Consider the following 26,441-nt stretch of genomic DNA (forward strand, 5'->3'; position numbering starts at 1 on the left):
TTTGCTCAAACTTTCCATAAGAATCTTTTAACCATTCTCTTTCAAAATCAAGAGTAAAAATCTGGGGTCACCTCGCAAATGTTGGAACTAGAGAAACAAAGAACCCAATATTACCGATATTTGAAATTCAAAATGGCTGCTATCCCTGTGTAAACTCTATGGCGAAAAATAAAATTTTTGAATTTTGAAAAAACTAAGCCAGTGAAGTTTTCTTACTCATGAACCCCAACGAGTGGTATAGCAGAAAAGAATTGTAAAAGTTTGAGAGTCAAAATATGTCACTGAGGTGCGTTCTCCCTTAAGCCAAACAAAAAGATACATTTGTGTCTAGTCATCAACTTCATCACCAAAAGACCTTGGATGTGTTCAACAAAATCCTAGCCACAGCGTTCCAAAGAAAACAGCTTGGCACCAACCTAATTATACCAAGAGAAGCATAACTGAGATTCCAAAAATATTAAATTATCTAGCCTTGTCAAAGCATAGAATCTTGATCAATTGCAGCGGTATGAACCGATTGCATCATCAAGCAAAATTATAATTCTATGAAAATCATCTCGCCTGAACATCGGTCAAATTACACTAGTATTCAATGGTTCATTAGAGACACATTGCCTTACCTTGGCAGCTACTGAGAACATGTTAAGGTTCAGTTAATTTATTGGTAACAGTAGATCAAAAACCAGGTGTGAATTTCAAAATATTTAGTAAATACGTAGTAACAGTAAGCAATGTACTCACAGGTCTGCATGATATTAAAAGAGAACCCTTGTCTTTTTATGTTGTGTAATATTCATGATAAGAATTTTGATACAAGTTTTCATTTGTGCCTGTCCCTTTGATTTTTGAAAAGTAAAATGTGTCATGACATTAAGTTCAACAACCTTGTGTTAGCACAAGTTATATGAGTGTAAAAGTCATATCATCACATTGCAATATATCCAGATCAAATAATATAGGGGAATTTCCCCTTAGGGACCGTCTCAGATTGTCGCAGAAGTTCAAAAAGCGAAATTTATTCGTTTAGGGGGGGAGGGGTTGACCTCCATTCAATTAGTGAACTTCACTTTCGCACTTTTATTTTGTGATCACAAGTTTTCGTGTGTTTATTTTAAATTAAAGAAAAACTGCACACTCGTGCCAACAAATTTGTAACTGTTTCCATCTCGTTTGTGCCACAAACACAATTTACTGATAGTAACATTGTATCCTAAACCTTTCATTCATCAAATTATATTATAGTATCATTTTTTTAACTAGATTTCTTTATTCTCACTTGTATGCACCTGATCATAGTCGTTTCAATATGATTGAACATGCCTGGGCCCCCTTGTCAAAGTTCCTTGCTTATTTACCCGCCCCTACCAAGTACAAATTGCATGTTCACAAAGACAAAGAACAGCACAAGAGATTCAAAATGGGAAACAAAATAAAATGAAATTTTTATGCGGTAAAATGCCCTGTTAGTACTCAAATCTGATCGATTACTTTAATTGTAATGTGGCAAGGGGAATACGTCTTTAGTAGCTATAGCAAAATGCAACATTGTACTCTCAGGCAGACATGAACGTTTCCCACTTTTGAAGTTTCGTTTAGGGGGAGGGGGGAGGGGGTTTTGATCTAAACGAAGAAATTTCGTTTCTTGAACTTCTGCGACAATCCGAGACGGTCCCTTAGTATAATAATCCTAGAAAATGTAACATCAGTCTGACCAAACTAATAGCACACATATTTAATTACACCATGTATCATTCCGTGATCTTGATACTGATGATAGCCTTGCATTCCACTTAGGCATCATCAATATTATCATTATGAACATCACATCCCTGGGCAGGTAAAAAATTGTGATCTTACTTTGCTATTACTAGCATGTGTTATTGTTGAAATACTGTTCCACAGAGACACATCAGGACGAAAGCATATGGGTTTATTTCAAATCTTTAATTTTTAATGAAGAAGTCAACCATTCAATGAAGGCAAACAGCAATAGACCTTTTCCCGGTTATCCCACAATGCATTGCAGTGACTTTATCAAACATCGTATATAAACTCAAAACAGCGAAAACATGCTGATTTGTGTTGTACAACGGATTGCTATCGAAGAATGACACAAATTTGCAATGCCAAATAATGCCCCATGTATAATCTAACCATCAGCAATGAAAATATAGGTCAGGATGTACCCTGCCATAGAGTTCTATGATTAACGTACCCTGCGTGTACCCTACGGCTAAAAAGTTCTATGCGTAACGTATGCTTTGTATACCCTGGCGCGCACTGCATCATGGAACCGGTAAAAGAACTATTATTTGTGATTTGTTCATTTACAAATCTAATAATTTGAAACAGGAACAAGTACTATTGTCTTTAATATATAAGTGAACAAAAAGTAAAGATATATCTCCGGCAGTGAAACAAAGGAAAATATATGTACATGTGTACAGTAAACAGGGTATGTTGATGAACAAGATCAACATCTGATGTATTTACATGTAAAACTATTGTCGGCATTGACCAGCTCATTGAAGTTGATTACTTCAAAGTTTCCTCACATTGATATAAATATCAAAGCATTAACAAATACTATTTTGAAAGCCAATAGGTGCTCTCAGGGTAATTTAAATATGTGAACAAACAATATTCAGAAAAGACTGAAACCTCCACTTGAAGTGTTTGGTGAATTATCTCCACCACCTCCAAAATTAAAGCTAAAGGCAGAACTACTTGTGCTGGAATTGTCTTCTGTATTGTTAAAGCCAAACATTGCAAAAGCACTGGTGCTTTCCTGATTGGAGGAAGGCTGTTTACCTTGACTAAATATTGACCCTGCAATATAATAATAAGACAGAGAAAATCTTTGATTCAAGTTGGAAAATCATAGAACTGAAAGTCAAACTGAGTTTGTTGCAAAGAGCACATCTGAAACAACCAATTTTCACAATGTAAATGTGAAATAACGTAAAACTAACCTTTCAACCCTAACCACCTGTTGACATACATTTGTATGTAGGTAATTAATCCTGTGTATGTTGATGATGTTGATGATCAAAGATCAACATCACAGGTAAACATTGAACTGAACTTGGCCCAAAGCCTCAAGTCACACCAAATATATTGATGAGCTCAGGTCAGGACACATATCAAAGAAGTACATGACAGTATGTCCATCATAGTTGTAAACGGTACCTCAATTTGCCCTGAGATTAGATATATGTTAACAGATGGATAGACTTTCCATTTTCAAATTCAGAGATGTGTCGTCTTTCATGTAGTTATTTTCTTTCATCTCCTTGGAAGGATGGATTTTTATCTCATTTAACTTCACTGATGTGGTAATAACAGTTCATACGAACTTATGTGCTATGAAGGAAGTTGTACATAGTAATGCACAGTGACAATTACTTGAACCAATTGAAAACATTTACTGATGACAAGATTTATATAACTACCTCCGTTTGTTGATTCACCAGGCAAAGGCAGTGTTGGAGAAGCTGCTCCAAAAATGCTTTGAGGACCAGTGTTTCCAGAATTTGAACCATTGCTCCGAGTATGGTTATCATCTGCATTTGTTGTTGACAAAGATAAAAAATGGTAAAGATGTCACACAGTCAAAAGTTTGAAAACAAACATTGGCAAAATGAATTCAGGACAAGCAAGCATACTGATATTGAAATAATTTTGCAACCAGAGTTGATGTTTACTTCTCACTGCACAGGCATACCACACAGGTGTGTACAGGAACTTAACAACAACAACCACACATTATTCATTGAATCACCAATGGACGGTACTTACCTTGTTGGGAATTGCCAAACTCTGCTTGGCAAATGGCTGTGAAAAAAAAACAACATTGTAAGATAGGCAAAAGTAAATACACCTCCTGAAGGGGAGGCAAAATTTACTGCCACTAACAACATAGGGCTTTACTATGAATATCTGTTGTATTCTGTCATAGTCACCAAAACACTACTGAGAGGTAGTGGTACAGTGTTGCAGCCAGGATGCGCCCTTGTGACGTCCCAAAATCAAACCCATTGTCCGCATTCTCGCATACAGCGGGTCACCTTGGGCACACTCACGAGTTGACTGTGTTAGGTGTAGTCTGCCAGTAATACATGAATTATCTGATACTGATGATAACCATTATTTTGCATGATTTTTTTGAGGTTTATATTTTCATTTTTTCAGAGCTGTGATTAGAAGTAATTAAAATGCTGCAATTGAATTTTGTTTTGTGAAACTAATTTGCAACAACATAATACAAAATTTGATTAACAACTAACACATGTTGTCCCCAAAATGTCCCAAAAAATAAATGGGGAGGGGTCAGAGTGCTCCCTGGTTTAAAATTCCAGGCTGCAACACTGGTGGTAGCAATTGTTCATACACATTTACCCACTACCACCTGTTGATTTCTACCAATATAGATCTAACTGTACTTACTACATCAAAGGCAGATTGGAAGAAAGGTGTTTCAAATTCATTGCTGGCATTACTTTCAGGATGCACATGCTTTGACGTGTCAGCAATCTGTAAAATATGCAGAACAAAAAATTAATCATAACAAGCAACATGATCAAAGCTTATTTTGATTAATCATACCATATTTTCGCATTATTCAGAAAATTTGAATTAAGAATTTACGTCCCAGTACCAAATTCATAATAAAGTGCCTCTTTAAAAACACTTTATTACATTGCTTTATCAGATCTTTTCAATATTTTCATAAATTGAAATCTGAATGAACCTTTCCCATTCACGATATATACTAGTTTCTAAACACTTTATTAAAGTGTCCTTGAAGTATGATGCATGAACTTAGAGGCCATTCTGTTATCAGATTAATGTAACAGAAAATTATTTAGTTGATGAAAATCTCAATGGAGATCAAAAGACTGACAAAGTGTTAACGAGCACCTCACATATCAAATACTGTGAGAATCAGACATTTAGAAGTTTACCTTTGAAAGCTATACTACCGAAGAAAATGATGGTGGTAACATACTGTTATCATTAGGTTTTTCATCATGCAAACTGATCTGATTCATTTTTATAAAGTTAATGTATCAATACCAGTGCTTTTTCTAAGGATTGGGAACACTGGTACATGGTTTGGGAACCCAGGTAACATTTCTTGTGTCCCCTAACCTGATTGCATTGATATATCAAGGGGAACCCAGGTAAAATGACTGGGGAGCCCGGTAACATTTACCTATACTTACCGCTCTTAGCAAAAACACTGAATACTTTCTCTTGAGTTTTGAAGGGAAGTGTATAGATCTTCAGTATGAAATGCATACCAGCAAGCATACTGCAATGTTGCAGTATGCTTGCATGGCATTTTATCTGGACAAATTAATACACAATAACTACAGTATATCCACACTAATGCACATTATATCTAGCGGTATAAAAATACACAGTATTTTGAAATACATGGATCATATTGTGTTAATAATTTTGGTGAGCATTGTACTCTTTAGAATCGTATCATAAATGAACATACAACATGGGTTGAACTGCCTGCAGATAAAAGCTTAGCAATACCTGTTGACTTCCAGGATTGCTTTTCCCAACATCAAACATTGCTCTGCTGGAATAGGTAAATCCAGGTGACTTTCTCAGGATTCAAGGTATGCTGCATGTCTTGCTTCATTAATGGACTGATATCACTGCCTGTGTGCTGTGATGATGGTGATAGTGAAGGTGATGGTGTCCCTACTATTGACCTGTCGATTTCAGAATTCATTGGTATTGTTGAATTGGAGATATTTCTTGGCTGTTCCATCATATCATCTGCCAGAAATGAAAGAATCAGGTCCCTGTGAGCAGATCATGTAAGTGGTACTTGCTACTATAGTTGAATAGTGACAGCTGAAAAAGCCAATTAATTACGGTATTGGTGTAAACTGATATGGGCAATAGTTATGGTTATCAACCAATTCTATTTGTGACATATTTCCTATTGGTGATTTATGAATCAAAATTTATGGTTACCTTAGTATTTCTATTGTTTTCAGGTATCATGGAGATTATAACAAATATACCATACAAGAATAGACATTTGTCCATGTATTAAAGGGACAAAGTCGGCCATTTTTCATGAACTGTTTGATGCAAGATGCTACTTAAATTGTTTGACATGTTGAAAGATACTGAATAAATGGGTGACCATGCATATATTTGACCCCAGTTTTAGACACGATACATGAAACCTGCATCACAAAAATGAATTAGTGGTCATGACCACTAATTCATTTTTGTCCTACCAGACTTTACCATTGGCCTCAAGCTGTTATAAATCTCTCCACCTCCCGATACAAATAAGCCCCTTGGCAAACCCTGCACAGATGGAAGAATCCTACTCTCTGCCATATTCTGCTAGACCTTTTGGACACTGCCTGCAGTGGGAAGACTTATAATGTCCAACACAAGTCTTGCCCGTGTACCCATCATTTCCAAACCACTGATGCAAAGACTCTATGTCTGTCTGTCTGTCTGTCTTTCACTTGGAAACACATTTTTATACTAGCAGCTGCCCATAAATAAAAATAGAATGAATTGCTTCTCAAAAAATGTTTAACAAGCAGTGCATAGACAGTAGAGGGGGGACTCTTCCCCCCTCTACTGTCTGTGGTTAAACCCATACCATTCATATCTTCCACTTGATTCAGAGGAGGATTTGAGTCACGATTAGTGTCTCCAGTCTTCTCAGGGAACACAGTACGTAATCTGCTGCCACCAAGTTCTCGACTTATTTGTTGAGAGGTTTGACTGAAATGACTGGCTGGACGCGGCAGGCTTTCTGGTTGTTGACTTAGAGCTTGCTTTTGTGGCATTTGGGGTTTTTGCAATGGAACAGGTGGAACAGATGGCTGAAAGAGGAATGTTTAAAGTAACTTTCTGCACTGTCTATTTTAGTTGAATAAGATCTTAGGGGAAACTTACCACATAGCCAAAAGTCTGCAGAATAAATTTCTTGCCAATTCACATGCCCAGAAGTTACCATAGTTTCAGCTTAAACCTTTGAAGACATGCAGAAAGTGGCCGGAAAAGTACCAAATAGAAGAGGTACAGGGCCAGGTTTTGGCAAATTTTGTTCTTTCACATACAAAGGGTTACGCAAAAGTTTACAAAATGATCAAGGACTGAGGGTATTGTTAGATCAAAGTAATTACACCGATTTGAATTGAAGCCACTTCTTTGTGATTGAATGATTAGGATTTTGATGACGGGTATATTCAAAGCAGCTGATGGTGCTATAAAAGTTTTTCGTTGTGACAAATTTATTCTTTAACCCACACCCCTGTGCAACACTGATCATAAATCAGGACAACTGCATAGTTTACACTTTTCCCTATTTGTCATGATAGCTATCGATGTTAACGATCGATGAATACATTACATATGATATAACATTGACACCATTGTTTATCAGCCATATCGGTTATCAAAAAACAATCATGACATGTCAAATTAAAGTTGTTCACACCTTGAAATTAAAAGACTTCAATATTTGCTTAAATTTTCCTCAAACAAACTTTCAACCATTCTCTTTCAAAATCATGATAAATCCAGAAATAAATTACCCATTGGCAATATTTGAAATTGAAAATGGGTGCCATTTCCTGCGCTATCTCCATGTCTAGACAAAACTTCCAGATTTTCACTAAACTAAGCAAGTGAAAATATTATTAATCCAACTAGCTTCAAAATGATCCCCCACAAGTGCTCAGCCAAAAGAATATTGTAAAAGTTTGAGAGTCCAACTATATTCTACTATAAATTAACTTACCAATAAACCCTCAAGTTTTCTTTGCAACTGTTGATTTTGCATCTGCCAAAGTAGACTTGATGATTGCTGGTGAGGATTTTGTTGGCGGTTATGTTGTGGACTTCCCAGATTCATAGCTGGTACATGCAGTTGTGGAACGTTAACAGATAGTCTATTTGAAGGACAGTGTTGTTTTGGTGCTGCAACATAGCATGATCTCTGGGAAAGAAAGTGCATACATCATTGTGCATTCAAGTTCAGGCTGGATGAGTAGGTTGTTCCTTTCTACATGTACTATAAAATATACAGGTAAACTGACATATTGCGTATGATTGTAATAGAGATGCTCATAAAAGCTTTTGTCAAAATATTTTTTGCTTAAATTCCTATGTACCTCACTTAAAGTATGAAGCCGAGGAACTTGAATTTCTGTATGAGTTCTAGATGGCAATTGCTGTCTTGGAATATTAATTTGCGGCACTTGCCCAAGGACACTATGATTTCTTGTAGGTGGCGGCTTTGATGGTCTCAGCATCTCAATTTGGGAATTCTGTCTTTGCTGATTATTGATGGTGGCATCTTGTGAGGGTTGTAACCCACATCTTTCTTCAGTTTCCAGGTTGTGTGTCAAGTCATTGCTATGATGATCCATGCCCTCAGTGGATTCATCTACCACCTCACTGCAAATTTGCATTGTAGAAAAAATGTTGTACATGAATGGAAGATTTTAGTATGAGAAATTACAGACTAGGGGAAAAGAATAAATTTGCTTTGAAAATGGATTAACAATAACATCAATTCTTTTTTTAAATGCAGGGAATTCTATAAACTTGACAATAAACTGGATTTGTTCATAGACTACATCAGGTAAATATTTACAACTATAAGATTAAATAGTACAATTGTGACAAGAACAAACATTAACACTACTAAACACTACTATTTCAACATTGACTTCAGTCTAAAAGATAGTGCAAAACAATGATTTACAGAATAAAATAGTTTACTGTTATGGAAGATACAGTCCAGACATTGCTGATAGCATGATACCGTCTATGTCCACATTTATGTGTGCACATTACCTGGATTGATGACCCTCATCTTGTCCTTGCATCACACTTGCATCTTCATCCTGCTGCTTTGAACCTTTGTCTCCTCTACTTGATGGCTTAGAAAAAAAATGATGAGCAAGTCATTTAATATTCAAAACATTAATATTCAAAATTTAAATCTAAAAAAGATGGCTTATGTTTTCCATTAGCATACATGTATGAGATCAATAAAAAGTAAATGTAGGAAAAAAGGTGCGAGCTTCAAAACATTTCTTGAAAAATCGATTGGATGTCATTAACATAATTTAATGGCTACCTCAGAAATCTTCTCTTCTTTATCCTTGAGTTCTTCATTTGTTTTCTGTAGTTCTATGATGTTCATGTGCGTTGCCTGAATATCACATTCAGTTTGACCAAGCTCCTTGCCTACTTCTGCACTACCAAATTTTTGTTAAGTGAATATTCTGATTATTGGACTTAAATTGATTGCTCCACATTTTAGCGAGCTGTACCATACCAAGTGTGGCCTATAGATGTTGTCTGGCCAAATACAAACAATTTAGTAGTGAAAGGTTCATTTGTGTGCCATTTTGCAAACATTTTCATATCATATCTACTACCAACTATACTTACCCAACTATCTTGCCCTGTAAGAAAATCCCTACATGACCAATACCTGGCATTTTGATGTTAATTTTTTACCTCCAACAAAGAACTGACAAAATCTACTGGTAATTTTTCTCATGACCATATGGTGATTTTAATTTCCATGTGTATCTCAGAGACATTTTGCATGTTTCTGACTAGAGATACTTAATTTTGTTATAAGACTAAAGTACACCATGCAAAATTATTTTCTACACACTTTGAATGAAAACTAAAATAATTTTGACACAATTTTGATGTAAAGCCTTTTTCCCTTGCAGAGATTAAAAGGATACACTGAAATCATCCAGTTTGTCAGACTCTCAAATGGTTTTTCCTGTTTTCCTGTCAAGGAAAATAAAATGAAAACATTTTACTTCCCAACTACCTGGTAATACTTGACAGATGATCAATGTCTCATCAACACAGTTTATCATCAAAATAAAGACTACAAAGGATGTTTACTACCTTTCATGATATCAAGTGCACATCGTAGATCTTCAACTGTTTGGCTTGCTTTATCAGCTGTTATCTCTAAATCCTGTAGTACATTGAGTTGCTTGGCAAGTTCCCTGGCAGCTGGATTGTCTTCATATTTATTTTTATAGGACTCCCATATTGATTCATAGTGGGCAGTAGCTGCCTCATGTTCTGTTCTACAAAGAGATAAAGACATAAAATATGCATGTGTAGTTCTAAACAAATCAACTCCCATGTTCAAGAGCATACTGTATGCCTCACTACCTTCTCTGTCATTTAATGCATGGTACAGTAACAGTTACAACACACTAGAAATTCTTTTTTCCTGTGTTGACAAAATTTAGTAATGTACACATGACAGAATTGAAAGTATTGTAATTTCTTTGGATTGTGTACATTTTCATGAATCAACAAACAACAGAATGATACGTAAGAAGTCATAGAGCCATTGCTATTAACATTAACAATGCACTGAATTTAGTTGCAAACAGTGGAATAATTTTAGAAGTTAATGATCCTTTTTGCCTCAAGGCAACACAGATTAAACAGGTATTATTATTATTATTATTATTAACAAGCGACCTAGCGGCCGATATAGCTCCGCTGCGTTTATGTACAGAATAACTATTTTTGACACATGTTGATGAAGAAGGTGGAAATCTTTGATAGCTCAATGCAGTGGCCAGAAAAAGTGGCTAAATAGCTGCAAAAATACACAATAGAAGATTTCATAGTACTTTGAATATATCACATTGGATCATCCCTAAGAACATGTCAACCAAAGCTATCTGATGAGTAGTTTTTGGAGAATAAAATTTTCTGACCAAAAATGGCAACAATTGCCCAAAAAAAATAAATTTGCGATTTCATCATAATTTCAAAAGATCAAATTTAGTTCATCTATAGAAACCTGTATACCAAATTTCAAAGCTGTTGAACAGTACTTTTGAGAAACACATTTTTTAACCAAAAATGGAAAAAATTGATCCAAAATTCAAAATTGCAGATTTCATCATAATTTCAATAAATAGTATTTAGTTCATCTATAGAAACCTCTATACTAAATTTCAAAGCTATCAGATGAGTAGTTTGGGAAATACATTTTTTTTGACCAAAATTGGCAAAAATTACCCTAAAATACAAAATTACAGATTTCATCAGAAATTCAATATATATTACCGGTACTTAGCTCATCTATAGAAACCTGTATACCAAATTTCAAAGCTATCAGACCAGTAGTTTTTGAGAAACGCATTTTTTGACCAAAAATGGCAAAAATTGCCCCAAAATTACAAAATTTCAGATTTCATCATAATTTCAATAAATATCATTAAGGTGATCTGTAGGAACCTGTATACAAAATTGCAAAGCTATCAGATGAGTAGTTTTGGAAATACACATTTTTTGACCAAAAGTGGCAAAAATTGCCCCAAAAATACAAAATTGCAGATTTCATCATAATTTCAATAAATATCATTTAGTTCATCTGTAGGAACCTGTATACCAAGTTTCAAAGCTATCAGATGAGTACTTTTGGAAATACACATTTTTTGACCAAAAATGGCAAAAATTGCCCTAAAAATACAAAATTACAGATTTCATCAGAAATTCAATATATATTACTGAGTTTATCTATAGAAACCTGTATGCCAAATTTCAAAACTATCAGACCAGTACTTTTTGAGAAATACATTTTTTGACCAAAAATCGCAAAAATTGCCTTAAAAATGCAAATTTGCATATTTCTGCACAATTTGAACAAATCTGAAATAGATCATCCCTAGGGACATATGTACCAAATATCAAAGCTATCTGACTGGTAGTTTTGAAGAAGAAGATTTTTAAAGATTTTTTTACCAAAAATGACAAAAATTGCCTTAAAAATACAAATATGCAAATTTCACCAAAATTTGAACAACTCTGACTGAAGTCACCCTAAGTAAACTGCATATCAAATTTCAAAGCAATCAGACAAGCGGTTTTAGAGTAGAAGATTTTTTTACCAAAAACACCAAAAAATGCCCCAAAAATACAAATATGCAAATTTCACTACGATTTGAACAAACTTAAGTGAGGTCACCCCAAGTGAGCTGCATATAAAATTTCAAAGCAATTGGACTTGCGGTTTCAGAGGAGAAGGCAATTGTTGACGGACGACGACGGACGACGACGGACGACGACGACGACGACGGACGACGACGGAAAATCAACCTATTTGATAAGCTCCGCGTCGCTGACAGCGGAGCTAAAAATTGTTTAAAATGCACTACACGTACGTCTCAGTGCATTGTACATAGCTGGATAAAATAATTTAAAAGTACAACCACACAAGAAAATTAAAACAGAAAATTACACATAAAACTGAGTAAAAAGATGGGTTTTCAAATTGCGCTTAAAACTATCTACACTTCTGGCAGTCTTAATGTCAAATGGCAAATCATTCCATAGTAAGGGTGCACATACTGAAAACGCTCTCTGTAAGGTCCATCTTAAAATTAACTATGGTAACATTAAACTTGGTTATATTAATGGTTATTATAATAGGATATTGAATATAGTTTTGGAGTAATATATGAAGAAATTTCATGAGTGTGACAGTAGATGCAAGCACTCCAGCCATCATCATGGTAATCCTGTATGAGAAGCCCATTAAAGTTTTCTTATGTGTTAACATCCTTTGCCATCTCCCTTCTGTAAGTAATGTACAAAGAGTGCTACATCAATCTGTGCTTATGCATACTTATCCGTTTCCCATGCTACTTTAAGCCTCTCAAACTTCTTGACCAAGGCCTCTTCATGCTCAATTAAAACATCAGAAGTTTTCTTCAGGCTGTGAACAAAATGAAACCAACTCTCTACTGGTATATGTTACTGTTGTATCCATTTAATAAACTCTACTACTCAGTATATGTGTTGACTCATAGGTCTCTTTCAAATGAAGTCCAAATTCTGAAAGAAAGCCTAGCCTCAACGTCAAGTAGGTAGCAGTGAACGTATCTGACTGATTCAGGGTCTTCTGTGTTTTAAAAGTTGAACATTAAAATCATTTATTAAATGAAGAAAGTTTGATCCAGTGCAACTGTCAATATTTTGGCATTTTTGATATTTCATGTTTTCCAACTTAATGAGAAACTATGGAGTCTTTAACAGCAAAGAGAGCAGACAACATCAATGAATCAGAAAGCCAAACTATAATTTTCAATTATGTTACACTGTTTATCAATGTCATCACACATCAGTTTTATTAATTTTTAACTTTTTCTCAAAATATATTTCATGTTGATGAAAATTACTTAAGAGACAAACATAGTAACGTACAAGAATGAAGTCAAAGCCAAATAGAACTTACAAAGAGAACTAAGATTCTTACCTGCCAAGATTTCTCTATTTTGCTTGAATTGTCTGTGTACTCGTTTTGTTTGTTCATCAAGCTGTGCTGTTGACTCTTGCAAGGTTTGAATTACTTCTTGTTTGTGCTTTAAATCTTTTTCTAGAGCTATGAAAAGTTTGTGAATTATCAGCAATTTATTTTACCTGAGAATAGTACCTGATATTACTTAATGTATATGATAATTTGATATGTTATTTACAGTGAGTAACTGCAAATATAAATGAGAGCACTTTCTCCATGCAAAAATAAAGATGTGTAAATATTATTTCATTTCAATACTTAGAAAGTTTTCATCATTCTTTCCCTTCATAAATGTTATTTAAAACTCAACTTCCATGCTTTACAGAACAGTTGTGCCAGAGTCATGTGTAGTCTTAAGAGTGAATGTTGAAACATTTTTTACCAATGACTCTCTACCTTTTCTTAAATTTTGAAATTCCTTCTAGTGGTGTTAAAACTAAAGTTCTGATTGTCTTTGTCGATCACAATGAAACGAGACTTAGAAAAAAATTATAGTGTAGTTCTGTCCTTTTGGAGGGATGTTAAGTCAATAGGTGTTTCGACAACTTACCTTCAATTTGCTGATTCTCCTTGTCTATTAATATCAACTGTTGTGTATTTTCAAACTCTGCGAAAAAAATAAGCATTTGGGTTACTATCGCCATTTAAGCAAAACTTATGAACTCATGACGCTATCATTATCAATCTACACAATGCATAGACCCTAGGGTCTGAGAATTTGCACAAGTTGCACTTTCCAGAACCACATCGATGATTTGGCCAGCCGAGTCAGAGTCGTTTTCGCGAGCAACGAACAAATTTCAAGTGCGATCGGGCCATAAGATGACACACAAGCAACACAATAAAAAAAAAAACAAGATCTGAGCAACAAATTCCTTTTTACAAGATGATAGTCAACAAACTAAATTCTTTTTACAAGACTGAAATCCTATACCAACCTAAATTCTGAAGTAATTTCTGGAGATCTTCTGGTCCGCCATTATAGTACTTTCTGGCTCAGGGCTGCTGTGCCGAATCTGTGTCGTACCAGTGGCCATTCTTGCTGTTATAACACTTTCTGGATATATTAACTCCAGATATTATGAAGAACTGTTGCTTATTAATACAATTTGTTTGGCAAATTTAACTTCTTGCTTTCAAAAGTTTCTATGCCTGGCAGATTTCGAGAACAGTATGTTGATAGCTCATTGGGGGGAAAAGTGTCGTCTGCAGCAAATCACGTGATACACTTTGGTCAACCGATTTACCGTGTAGGGAGTTGCCTTTTTGAGCTGGGTGGACGGAATCACTTTCAGCTCATCTACATCCTTACAACTTTCTCCTGGTCCTCCACTTGTACTTATTTAAGCCGCTATTTAGTTAATTTTGTTTTTAAAACACACAGACAAATATTGTCGGCTTAAACTTAAGTGCGAAACAGACGGGCCATGCCAACAACCCTCGCCTAGGTACTTGAAATGATGTGACCTTTGATCCACATAAGTCAAAGTTCATTTCAGAGTACAACACGCTGAAATAAAATGGCTGCTCCGGCAAGGAAAACTATCGAACTGTTCTACGATGTTATTTCACCATATTCCTGGATTGGATTTGAAGTAAGTAAAGATGAATTTTCCCCTTTCCGAAGGTATAGAGAATATCTCTACGTTTATATGCATTGCGACTCACTGTTCATTGTGTGCCGCGCCGTTGCCTTGGCGTTCACCGGAAAGTAGGTCGACCCAGTCACATAGCAGTTGTACATGCCAATGGCAATGATTTGATAAATGCATTCAAACTGTCGGGTGGTCTCCACGCAGCCCGGATCGCCCATGGTCTCCAATGCGATGAAGGATGCAGTCTAGTCTGAAGCACCCAACACAGGCAACAAAGGCTTTTTAATCTGAGCTCTGTGTTCGGGCGCTCTTCAGACTCAATACAGTGTACAACTTGCAACAAGTGAACTGGTCACCCAAGCATTCCATTTCGCGCATTTAAAATATGGCATTCAATAGCGCTGTTCACGGTTACAGGTTTGTTACTAAATATAGCTGTACGCGCGCGACATCGGACACGCAGCTTGAAATGCGGACAAATTTTATCAATGTTGCATGCGTGGCTGTTTTTGCAGCTTGTACTCTGAGTCGTGAATATGTTTTTTAGTATTCACTGTTACACTAGCAGTCGCCCACTGAGATGTATTTTCGTCGTTCTTGCAAGCGTAATTTTCAAAAGCGTAATCTAAAAATGCGGACAAATATTTATTTTTGCATATTAATGAGAGAACAGTGACGTAAACTGTGAACGGCCCTATTCATAACAACAGTGTAAAAAAGAATCAACAAAGTTGTGATTATGAATACAGTTGATATAAATTATTTTCTGTCATCATTGTATACTTACAAATGTACCCTACCAGACTTGAATCCTGAATGAGAATCAGTAGTAAATTCACGCAATTTGTTGATTTTTTAGCTCACATTTGGTTTTACCAATGTGAGTTTATTGTATAGGCTGAAGTCGATGGCGTCTGTATGTATGTGTGTGTGTATGTATGTATGTATGTATGTACAGTATGTCCGTCAACATCAAAAACACGCAAACCGCTGGACTTTTCAGCTTGGTATTTGGTGTGTGGATGCATCCTGGGCTATAGATGGGATTTTGTTCAAATGAAGTCTGCATCGCCAAAATTATGCAAATGAGCTTACAAAATGTGAAAATGGTTAAGAATTAATAACTCAAGAACCATTTTTGATTGCTTTGAAATTTGTGTGCAAGTACCTTAGGTCAACCTATACAGTTTTATGAATATTGTGAAGATATCCTTAATTTTGTATTTTGCTGAATTTTTTGTGATTTTCTCATTTTCAGTAAAAATTCTCTTCTCTGAAACCGCCGGCCAATGGCTCTCAAATTTGGGTTGTCTCTTTGCAAGGGTGTTACTCTTCTAATTTGTTGAAATTATGACAAAATTTGAAAATTACTATTTTTGTGCAATTTTGTCATTTTTGGTCAAAAAAATCTCAGACAGTGTTTCCTTTTTAAAACCCCTTGACAGACAGCTTTCATATTTCGTACACAGACGTACAGAGATGACAATACTTAGATATGTGGAATTGTCCTGAAATATAAAAAATTGTATTTTTAAGACAATATTGTCATTTTTGGTCAAGAAAACTTTATCTCAACATTACTTGTTTGATAGCTTTGTAATTTGGTATAAAGTCCCTTGTTGATAGCTCTGTAATTTGGTATAAAGTCCCGAAAGATGTTATTAGATAAATTTTCTGCTCAAAGTGTTGGAAAACCCAAAATTTGTATATTTTAGGTACTTTTCTCAGTTTGTGACCTTAAATGACCTATACTAACCCAGGATATGTTGTGAGACAATTTTGAAGGCTGTGAACATAATTTTGTCATATTTGATACCAATTTGTAGGAAAATTTGATCCAGAAAACAAAGCTGAGGTAATTTTTTTTCATTTTGGACCAATCTTTGCAACTTTTCTAAGTATGTAAGACATACAAAAACTGATGAGAAATTTGGATCCAGGATAATTCCAGATGTTGTAATCACCACCCACAGTGGAAGGCATTTCACTATCTGTAACTAACTTAAGTGCTGTTTACATTAGAATGATAACACTCATGGCATTAATTAAAAATCTCCAAGGTTGTAAATGTACTTCCTGTCATTTGGTCTTATGTAATACCAAGGGGTGGAACATTTGATATGCAGGAGGGGGTAGGGTTTAGAAGATCAATAATGTAGCATTACTTTTTTACCAGATCCCTTGTGCATTTTTTGCCCACTCCCACCTTTTCTTTTTTCAAGCCTTCTCTGTTTTTTGTTGTTGACATTTGCTTATGTATTTAGGATCTGCTTCTCCCATTGCTATAGAAGTTGATATGCATGTTCCTAAAGATGACCTCCAGTACCTAAGTTGGAGACCTTATTTGCTTTTGTCATTCTTGTTTTTCCTGGTTTTAATATTTCTTGAATGGACCAATTCAAACCGAATGTGAGCACATAGTGTCCTTGACGGTATTTTTACACTTTTGTGATGACTAATAGCACCTTATCCCCCAGCGATACAACATTTATTAAAGATTAGTGTAGTCAGAAAGTGAGATTGTGGCAAGAAAACTAATATGCACATGATGATGGCACCAGAAGATTTAAGTGGAATCATTTACCTGTTGTTGGCTTTGTTATTTAGGTTATAGAATCAGGAGAAATGATTTATTTCTATATGACATTGAAGTATAAGTTGCATTATGCATAAAAATACCTATGAGTCTGTTCCTATTCCTAGGTTTCTTACAAAAAAAATTGCAGGAATTTGCTTTTCCTATTTTTTTGCTTGCATGATGCAACCACAAATATGGAAAACAAAGCAGAAATATCACATGCAGCAGCAATCCTTTAACATGCAGCAGTAATTCTGATACATTGTAAGGTGAAAACTGGCTTATTGCTTTTAATTCCGATGAAACAACATACTAGTCTTCCTTGAAATATGTATGAAGGACCTCTACACAATTATGAATTTAAAAGTTAATTGGAAGATTAAAGGGAGGGGGTTATCGAAACTCTGCTCAAAGATTGTCAGGGACCCCTGCGACTGATGTAAACACTGTATCTCTAGGGTACATTAGCGATTGATGAAAGTTGAAACATGTTTGTTAAAAGTAAGTATTGTTACATTTAAATGTTGCAGCTATGTTGACATGATGCATCTAGATATCAATTATCATGCATCAAATACATTGTTTGTAAACAAGAAAGTCACACACCTGCGGTTCCGATGACCCCTAACTTTAAATTTAATACTGTATCAAAACATTTTCAATTCAGACACTGTGCCGGTACAAGAACAAATGGAATATAGACTTGCAGTTCAGACCATTTTTCCTGGGGCAGTCATGCATGCTACAGGTAAGTACCGTGAGAAATTCCCCATCCCCCAACCCAGAGGTGGAAACTGAGTCTGGTGGTTTTCAAATATTAATTCATTTTGAAATGCAAATAACTAATATGCACTCAGATTTTCTTGTGCATGAAACCAAAGTCCCTTGTTTACAGCTTTGTGCATGCATGTTGCATTCTTGTTACTGATCCACAGAATTATATCCCCTCAGTTAAATGGGCAGGTTGTTATCAGCTTTATATAACATCTAGAATCATATTTGCCAACTTGACAAAAGTGCCAATGGAAAACAATTGACTAAAAATAATGATCTCATATTGAGAGGGTGGTGAGTTTGAGACCAGGTTAATCCAGGGTAACGGATTTGCTGTGGGAAGATGGTGAGTTCAAGACACTTTAGCCCAGTGTTTTGCCCTTGAGCAAGGCACTTTAATCCTCATTGCTAAATTGGGTAAAGGACGCTGCGTACCTCATCTTGTAATAGGGACCAGGGTGTTCACAGATTGAGTTAACGATTGAATAAAAAAATAAAATTCTCAATTAAGTCAACAAGAACAACTGAACTAATGTGAAAACTTGGAATTGAAAACTGCCCCTTTAATTTGATGCACTAATAACTCAGAGTGTTCTCTATGGCCTCACAATATGAATTATTCTACATATATAGGTAGAGGGCTGACCCAAGGAAATGTCAAGAAGGAAATGTCATTGTCAAGAAACCAGTTTCTTAATTTATTCAAAAGAGTTCAGAGATCTTAGAAGTAATATTTAGAGCGCATACTCTTTCACTCTCAAGAGAAATTAGGAGTTATTTTATTGGCCTCTAGACTGAAAGATTCCATCGCGTGCGGATGCTCCGGCGCACTGCGACCTACGACCCTTTACACGTGGTAAAGGGTCGTAGGTCGCAGTGCACCGGAGCGCCCGCACGCGACGGAATCTTTCAGTCTAATTGGCCTCAAGAAAGTTGAGTTTTATATCTCTGCTTGTGCAAGCAACAGCAATCCAGTACAATAACTTCTCATCCATTTACTAATTCCAATCTTTCTACACATTATTTGTAACACAGGTGACAAAATCCTGAGTTTGATCTCTCATTATAAATGTACATGTGTTGTGTAGTTTAAGTTTTAGTGCATACCAGTACTTTGCTGTTTCAATACCTCTTAGTGGGTGTGCATGTGTGTACTGTATATGCAGGTAACTTTGATAACCCGACAAACTGACTACAAATAGTAAAAGAAGCTTCTACCTCCAAAACACTTTTGCAATATTTTTGTTTATACTTCTTGTACATTGATATTCAGATAACACACCTCCAGGAATGAACCCTGCAAAGGGAGCATATGGTCAGAAGGATCTGGAAAGAAACCGGGATTATTACAAAATCCCTCTTGTTAGACCGGAAGATCCTGCCGAAGTCATGTTTGTTAAAGGTATATGCAGTTGTTTCCATGGAATTTAGGATACATGATCATGCATGCTTTGTAGGTTAATGCAAAAATTAAACAGACTACAGTAATTCCCAGGCTGTCTGAGTGATTCTCCAATATTGTAAAATTTCCATGCAGTGAAAAGTTTCAATATGAGAACAATTTTGACAAGTGAAAAGTCTTACAGAAAGTAGATCTCTCAGGACATCCAATGAGAATCTCCCACTGTGTCAATTTGCCTTAGGGACAGATATTTTGACTCTGAATACTATTATTGTCCATCACTTGTTGGGGCTTAAATAGCTCCCATCATGATGTATGTGTGAAAAGGAAGTTCAAGTTATCTGGTAGAAAAAGCTATCTGTATGTTTTTAAAGTGCTTAGTGTAAGAATATTTTCACTTAGTTTTTCAAAAGTGAAAATTGTATTTCCATGGAGTTAACACAGGGATGGGTGGCCACTTTGAATTTCAAGTACTTTTAAAATGTTGGGTAATTCGTTTCACTTGTACCGCCTGATTTTCATTCCTAAATTTTGGTAAGAGAATGGTAAAAAGTTTCATTGAAGAATGTTTGAGCAAAAGTTTAAATATTTCACCTTCAAGTCACATACTACGGTAACATCATGAACATGTGGTTTTGATGTTTCTGAACAATCATTTTACCATCATGTAGGTTCTTTGCAAGCACAGAGACTCCTGACAGCCGTGTCAATGCAGGAGGGAACGATGCAGTGGAAAATGTAACAAGACAATTATATCTCAGAGTCTGGTCAAAGGTAAGAAATCAAGGTCAAGGCCATAGAATAGCTTTGCTTTGCTCCATATACATTAATAACTTGTAGTGTTCAACTTTTCATTAAGCGTGGATTTAAAGTATAATTACTGTTTGTCACTTCCAAACATCTTGTTAAGTTTTCCAAGTCTGATATTTACATTTATTCATGTATGCTGTAACAGTGTCATTGATGAAAAGACACTTCAGGTTTGTTTATTTCTGGCTCAGTATTTTGTTTTATCTTTCAGGACCTGGACATCACAGAGCCAAAAAGCCTGATGGAGGTAAATAGATGTGTGTGTGTTTATAAAATTGAATTATGCACACACAATAAAAATCAGATACCAGTCCAAAATAGTCGCCTTATCTTCTTTATGGTGGTTTATTATTGACAAGACTAGCGCTTGAATTATAAACTAAAATGCAAACAAAGTATACTACTGTATTTATCATGATGACATTGGGGTTTTCTATGAGGTGATCTTAACTTTGTTTTGAGGAGTTTCTTCATATGTTAATAACTACACAAAAGAATGCATTTTTAAAACAAATAATATGCAAATTACGCGGGTTTTTACATATATGATAGTCATCCTCCGTTTTTCTGAGCACTTGAAAACGCTGTGATACTGTCAGTAATAAAGATATCAATCTGCAAGGCTTCACAAGATGTAAGTTAAATGTTGCAAAGGAACCAGTGATTGTGTGGCGTACACTTTTGTTGTACAATTCAGTGTTTTGGAATACATGTAAGTCCATGACAGAAATGATTGAATAGAAAATGGATATGTTGAGGTAGAATACACATCAGGGACATGTATTCAGGCTCTCAAATTTTACAATTCTTTTCTGGTCTACCACTTGTGAAGGCTCATTTGAAGCTCTTGGAGTAAGTACAGTTTTGAGCTACTCAACATTTTGGACCCATAGAAGTAACACAAAGATGACAGCCATTTTGAATTTCAATACCGAGATATATTAGGTTCCAAAATTTGCCTGGTGATCTCCTAATTTTAATTCTTGATTTGTAAAGAGAATGATTGGGAGTTTTGGTGAGCAAAGTTTGGTGAATATTTTCAGTTTTTCAATTTTGAGATTTGTACTACATGTATGCTAAAATAACATAATACAATGCCATCATTAAACTAATGAATCTTTGGTCATTTTCAGGCTGCAAAGAAAGCAGGGTTCTCTGAAGAGAAAGCACAAAGTTTAGTAGCAAGAACAAAGGATCAGGACATCAAAGATAAACTGAAGGACAACACAAATACTGCTTTGGAACATGGAGTGAGTTCTTTCCACTAATGTGTCAGTGACAGTGATAGTGGATTTGTCCCATGCTTTCAAATTTTCTCAGTGTATTTCAGTCTAAATTAAACTAGCCAGGCTTTAAAGGTATACTGTGACCTGTTCCAATTTTGCCACAGTTACCATGGAACGAGAAAATCTAACCAATCACAGATTTTAAGTGGGTGTCTGCTTTATGAAAACAGCACCCTAATATAGGCATTTTGAATACCAAGGAATGCCCCTTTGACATATATGGGCATATTTAGATTACAGGTGACTGTATACCTAACTGGGAGATTTTCAGCGAGTGGGCAAAGGTTATAAGATATTTTATTTTGTTGCTAGTGGGATAGTATTACTGCTTGTCAACTTTAACAAGTAAAGCAATAAAACAATATCACAGAGTGCAATAAATTACCCAAATAAATAACTTTATTTCTCATAAATCTTTTGCATGTTTAATACTGACAAAGGATGGAAAAACACGTCACTGTTTATGATCATCCGTGTCTCACCTAGAACTGGATCTTTCTCTTAGTAAATAGTAATGCAAAAAACGTGGAATATTAGCATACGAAAATGGACTGATAATCCTAAATATGTTGTTCATATGTATACATGTAGTATGAATAAAGATCTTTATTGTTTCCTTCATAGGCATTGGAGGCACCAACAATTGTTGTACATGTTGACGGTAAAACCCATATGTTCTTTGGATCTGACCGATTTCATCTCATAGCTGAAGTGTTGGGTATGGATTGCTTTCCTATCATAGTTTTATTTATCAAAAATTTCTACATTTATTTTAGGAGAGTCCCATTGTATTGACCTCAATTGAAGTGTATTAGCTTTAATATGATCTTTGTACCTTGGAGTGTAACCTTTGTTCCGGCTGTTTGGGTAAAAATTCAATGTCATTCACCTTGCATGTCAAGTTATTATTTGGTGGTCAAATACAGGATGCATTAGGGACGATCTCGATTGTCGCATAAGTTCAAAAAGCGAAATTCGTTCGTTTACGGGGGAGGGGGTTTGACCTCCATTCAATTAGTGAACTTCACTTTCGCACTTTTATTTTGTGATCACAAGTTCTCTTTACATTGTGTGTAAAAATAAACAAAAACTGCACACTCGTACCAACAAATTTTGCTGTAACTGTTTCCAACTCATTCGTGTCATGCTATGGTTAATAGTACTCAAATTTGATCGATTACTTTACGATGTACATGTAATGTGGTCAGGGGATACATATTCTCAAATAGCTATAGCAAAATGCTACATTGTACTCTCAGGCAGACATCAACATTTCGCACTTTTGAAGTTTCGTTTAGGGGGAGGGGTTTTGATGTTAACAAAGGAATTTCGTTTCTTGAACTTATGCGACAATCTGAGACGGTCCCTTACTAGAATCAGATCATTTAGGCTGATTGACAACTGGGTTGTAATGGACTGTTTATCATCACCATGCGAGAATAGAGTGATATTGACAATGAGTTACGCGAATTACCATGATGCAAGTTTGTTGTGTCACCCCAATGCTGCATGTGCATCTTAAGTCACAAGTGTAATATGTGACAAATGAGATTAACCCTTGAGCGCCAAAGTCAATTTTGTTACAATTATAAAATATACACTCTCCGTCAATTTTTTTCAAAGTTTTGCTAAAATTTTGCTAAGAAACTGTAGCCAATGAAATTTAATGTGTATTTGGTCTAAAATTATCAAAATATTACAGAAAAATTCATAAAAATTGTAAAATGTTGCACTAAAATTTTGGCGGGAAAAAGTTACAGCACTCAAAGGGTTAACTAGAACATCAATATCGAAATGAATCCATCCAGCATTAGATTAGCAAAGTTTACAGCATACTTATATTACTTTGATGTGTTTCAATTTCCATAACCCTACAGAGTTTCTGCTTGAATGCCATGTTTCAGATTTTCAAAATATTTTTTCTTTCTTTCAGGAGAAAAATTTGAGGGTCCCCTGACTGAATTCTCCAAGCTATGAGCTCTTCACTGAAGCGTTCAACAATCATGAAATGTATATGAGTTGAAAGCTGAAAAAAATTAATTGCCGTAGCAATGCAAAAATATATGCCAGAAACACTATATCCATCAATTTTTTGAAATCCTAGGTTTACCTGTACATCCCCAAATTTCCTGCAAACAGGTCCAAAGTCACAATTTAAAACAATTGTTTTAGGCCAAACCATTTTGGTGAAAGGGTTCAGGTTGTGTGTAATTTGTTTTCAACTGAGCATATCTCCATTTATTTCTTTCAAGTAATTACAATATTCTGTGTGAGTAATTGTATGTACTGTGCATGCGTCTGATTGTGTAAAACTTGACTTGCTTTCATGTAATAATATGAGAAAAAATATTTCCAAGTCATGGATCAATACAAAGAAAATCCCACAAACAAATTTGGTATGATAAACAATTGCCTCAGAGACATTAGATTAATATCATTATGAATTCAGACCATCATGACTAACAGCTTCACTTCACATAGATTTTTCTGATCAAAATTAAAACTGATGTTTAAAAAATAGCAAGGTTTCCCTCTGCAATGTGTGTGTGTTGCATGGCTGATATGATCAGTAGACTTTGAAATGCAATGTAAAAACAAATTACTTCAAGATGAGAAGAAAAAAAGAGCAGAGAACATGTTGCAATGAGTTAAAACCTGTATTACATTGTCAAAATAAATTTAACATAATGATAATATTAAAATAACGTGTCATCAGTTTGGTCATTTTTGAGATTAATGTGAACATACACACACATCTTTAAAGTATACTGTCACCTGTTCCAATTTTGCCACAGTTAGCATGGAAAGAGAAAATCTAACTAATCACAGATTTTAAGCGGATAGCCGCTATATAAAAACGGTGCCCTCACATGGGCATTTTGAATACCAAGGAATGCCCCTTTGTCAAAAAAATGATCAATGTCAAATGTCAAAAAGTGATTGACCCCCATTCCAAATTTTGAACCACCCCCCCCCCAGCACGACAATGGTAAAACAAAAGGTGGAAATATATATATATTATATATATATATATATATATTTTAGTCCTTCTCCTTAAATAAAATTGTTGACATGCCAGTTGTAAGATAGGAATTTCAAAGTGTCAATTTTAAAGTTTGAATACAGTATTTGAATGAGCTGTAAATGTATTTCACACTTTCTATGTTTAACCAGATGTCCTGGACTGTTTATACAGAAATAGATGTCAATCATTTATATCAAAGAGGAAAAAAACAGTAAATCAAAATCTTTGATGGGTGTTAAGACTTGCCAGCCATCCAATTAAATCTCCTTAGAAGCCATAGAAAGCCAAATTTGATGTGTGCAGTGTCTGAGAGGACCTTTTCTTTTAACGTTGAAACCATAAAAGCACAGCTAATAATGACAAAAACTGCCTTTTGTTAACTGTTAGTCATAAAAAGAAACATCTTTTTACAGAGAACCCGTGCCACAAAAGAAAATAATTGCATCAATGAACAAAAAAGATCTTGTCATTTTCTCTTTCTAAAATATGTCACTGTATCAAATATATATATTGTGAAATATTGTGTATGTTGCTTTCTCATACTGAATTCTCATAGAGAAAACAGAAAAGTATCAGGAATTGTCATGCTTTTCATATGAACTGCAGATTTCATAATGGTACACTTTCACTTTGCAAACATCAAGATATCTCTGACATATATCTCTGATTATTAAAGTACGGCGCCCGAAGGGCACGCCAAAAAATACTAAACATCCTGATATCTCTGATATATATTTCTGATATATTAAAGTCATGCGCTTGAAGAGCATGCTGAAATTAATATTGAACATATGTGGCAGATATCTCTGATATATGTATGTCTGATATGTCTGATCGAGTGTTACAGCCACAGGCGTGATGTTTTCTGGGTAGTTTCTATAAGCGTAGTTTATTCTACGTTTCGACGTTCTCTTCCGTAGTACGGAAGAGAACGTCGAAACGTAGAATAAACTACGCTTATAGAAACTACCCAGAAAACATCATGCCTGTGGTGATTAGGCTACGGAAGAGAACGTCGAAACGTAGAATAAACTACACTTATAGAAACTACCCAGAAAACATCACGCCTGTGGTTACAGCCTGCTATAGGGAGAAAGCAGGAAAGTGCACTCAAGACATATTGCGTAGAAATATTGAACAAATTACATGTATCAACAGCTGCAGCTTCTTTCCCATTACAAGCTCTACATTTTTAGATTATTAGGTTAAGTTTTCATTGAATTACACAATGGAATCTGAAAATGTAACAAAATACGGAACAAAAATATTTTCAGCTCCCCTGTTCACCCAGAGGAAAGCCTTAAAGGCCGGCCCCTACTATAATATACTCCCAAAATTTTCAAATTCTCCCTTAATTCATTCAACACCCCCCCCCCCCCCCCCCGCCCATTTGTATTTGTGAATGAAGCCTAAAACAATCATCTCAGGATCAAGAAATTTGATTTCACTCTATTATGCTGAGTTTCTCATCTTTTGCTGCAACGTGTCAGTTGCTTTCAGTACCCCACAACTTGCCCGGGCGTTTTGTTTTGTTTATTTGGTGGCAAGAAAAGTTGTGGGCTACGGAACTGCAGCAACTGGCTTCGTAACAAGCTGCAGCTGATA

General features: G+C 35.4%; 3 protein-coding genes and 1 long non-coding RNA gene across 4 annotated transcripts in view; 1 reads left to right on the plus strand and 3 right to left on the minus strand.

The window, feature by feature from the left end:
• The window catches only part of LOC139137531 (uncharacterized), a 330,561-nt gene that overhangs the window by 257,512 nt on the left and 46,608 nt on the right, over positions 1 to 26,441 (minus strand). The gene's annotated exons all lie outside the window — the stretch shown is intronic.
• Positions 1,949 to 5,313, minus strand: LOC139136496 (dermokine-like). Its single transcript, XM_070704220.1, has 4 exons — positions 5,226 to 5,313; positions 3,799 to 3,834; positions 3,453 to 3,563; positions 1,949 to 2,829 (listed from the first exon to the last, which is right to left on the minus strand). The coding sequence occupies exons 1-4, from the start codon at positions 5,311 to 5,313 to the stop codon at positions 2,645 to 2,647; spliced, it is 420 nt and encodes a 139-aa protein (XP_070560321.1). The 3' UTR covers positions 1,949 to 2,644.
• LOC139137527 (uncharacterized) lies at positions 4,447 to 8,454 on the minus strand. The gene is made up of 5 exons (XM_070705678.1): positions 8,172 to 8,454; positions 7,799 to 7,996; positions 6,653 to 6,878; positions 5,551 to 5,799; positions 4,447 to 4,533 (listed from the first exon to the last, which is right to left on the minus strand). The coding sequence occupies exons 1-4, from the start codon at positions 8,427 to 8,429 to the stop codon at positions 5,582 to 5,584; spliced, it is 900 nt and encodes a 299-aa protein (XP_070561779.1). The 5' UTR covers positions 8,430 to 8,454; the 3' UTR covers positions 4,447 to 4,533; positions 5,551 to 5,581.
• Positions 14,803 to 24,520, plus strand: LOC139136228 (uncharacterized). Its single transcript, XR_011553159.1, has 7 exons — positions 14,803 to 14,961; positions 18,207 to 18,287; positions 19,587 to 19,715; positions 20,387 to 20,489; positions 20,737 to 20,772; positions 21,659 to 22,529; positions 23,745 to 24,520. It is a non-coding gene; the product is annotated as an uncharacterized lncRNA (long non-coding RNA).

This window comes from Ptychodera flava, chromosome 7, assembly GCF_041260155.1.
Source record: "Ptychodera flava strain L36383 chromosome 7, AS_Pfla_20210202, whole genome shotgun sequence".
Classification (NCBI taxonomy): Eukaryota; Metazoa; Hemichordata; class Enteropneusta; family Ptychoderidae; genus Ptychodera; species Ptychodera flava.

Coding starts and splice junctions, on each gene's coding strand:
- LOC139136496 (XM_070704220.1), bottom strand. CDS start 5,313: ATGCTTGCTGGTATGCATTTCATACTGAAGATCTATACACTTCCCTTC. Junction 3,835..5,225: donor CAGTGTTTTTGCTAAGAGCG/GTAAGTATAGGT, acceptor TTTTTTTCACAG/CCATTTGCCAAGCAGAGTTT. Junction 3,564..3,798: donor GTTTGGCAATTCCCAACAAG/GTAAGTACCGTC, acceptor CAACAAATGCAG/ATGATAACCATACTCGGAGC.
- LOC139137527 (XM_070705678.1), bottom strand. CDS start 8,429: ATGGATCATCATAGCAATGACTTGACACACAACCTGGAAACTGAAGAA. Junction 7,997..8,171: donor GGCTTCATACTTTAAGTGAG/GTACATAGGAAT, acceptor TTTCTTTCCCAG/AGATCATGCTATGTTGCAGC. Junction 5,800..6,652: donor TCAAGTGGAAGATATGAATG/GTATGGGTTTAA, acceptor CATTTCTGGCAG/ATGATATGATGGAACAGCCA.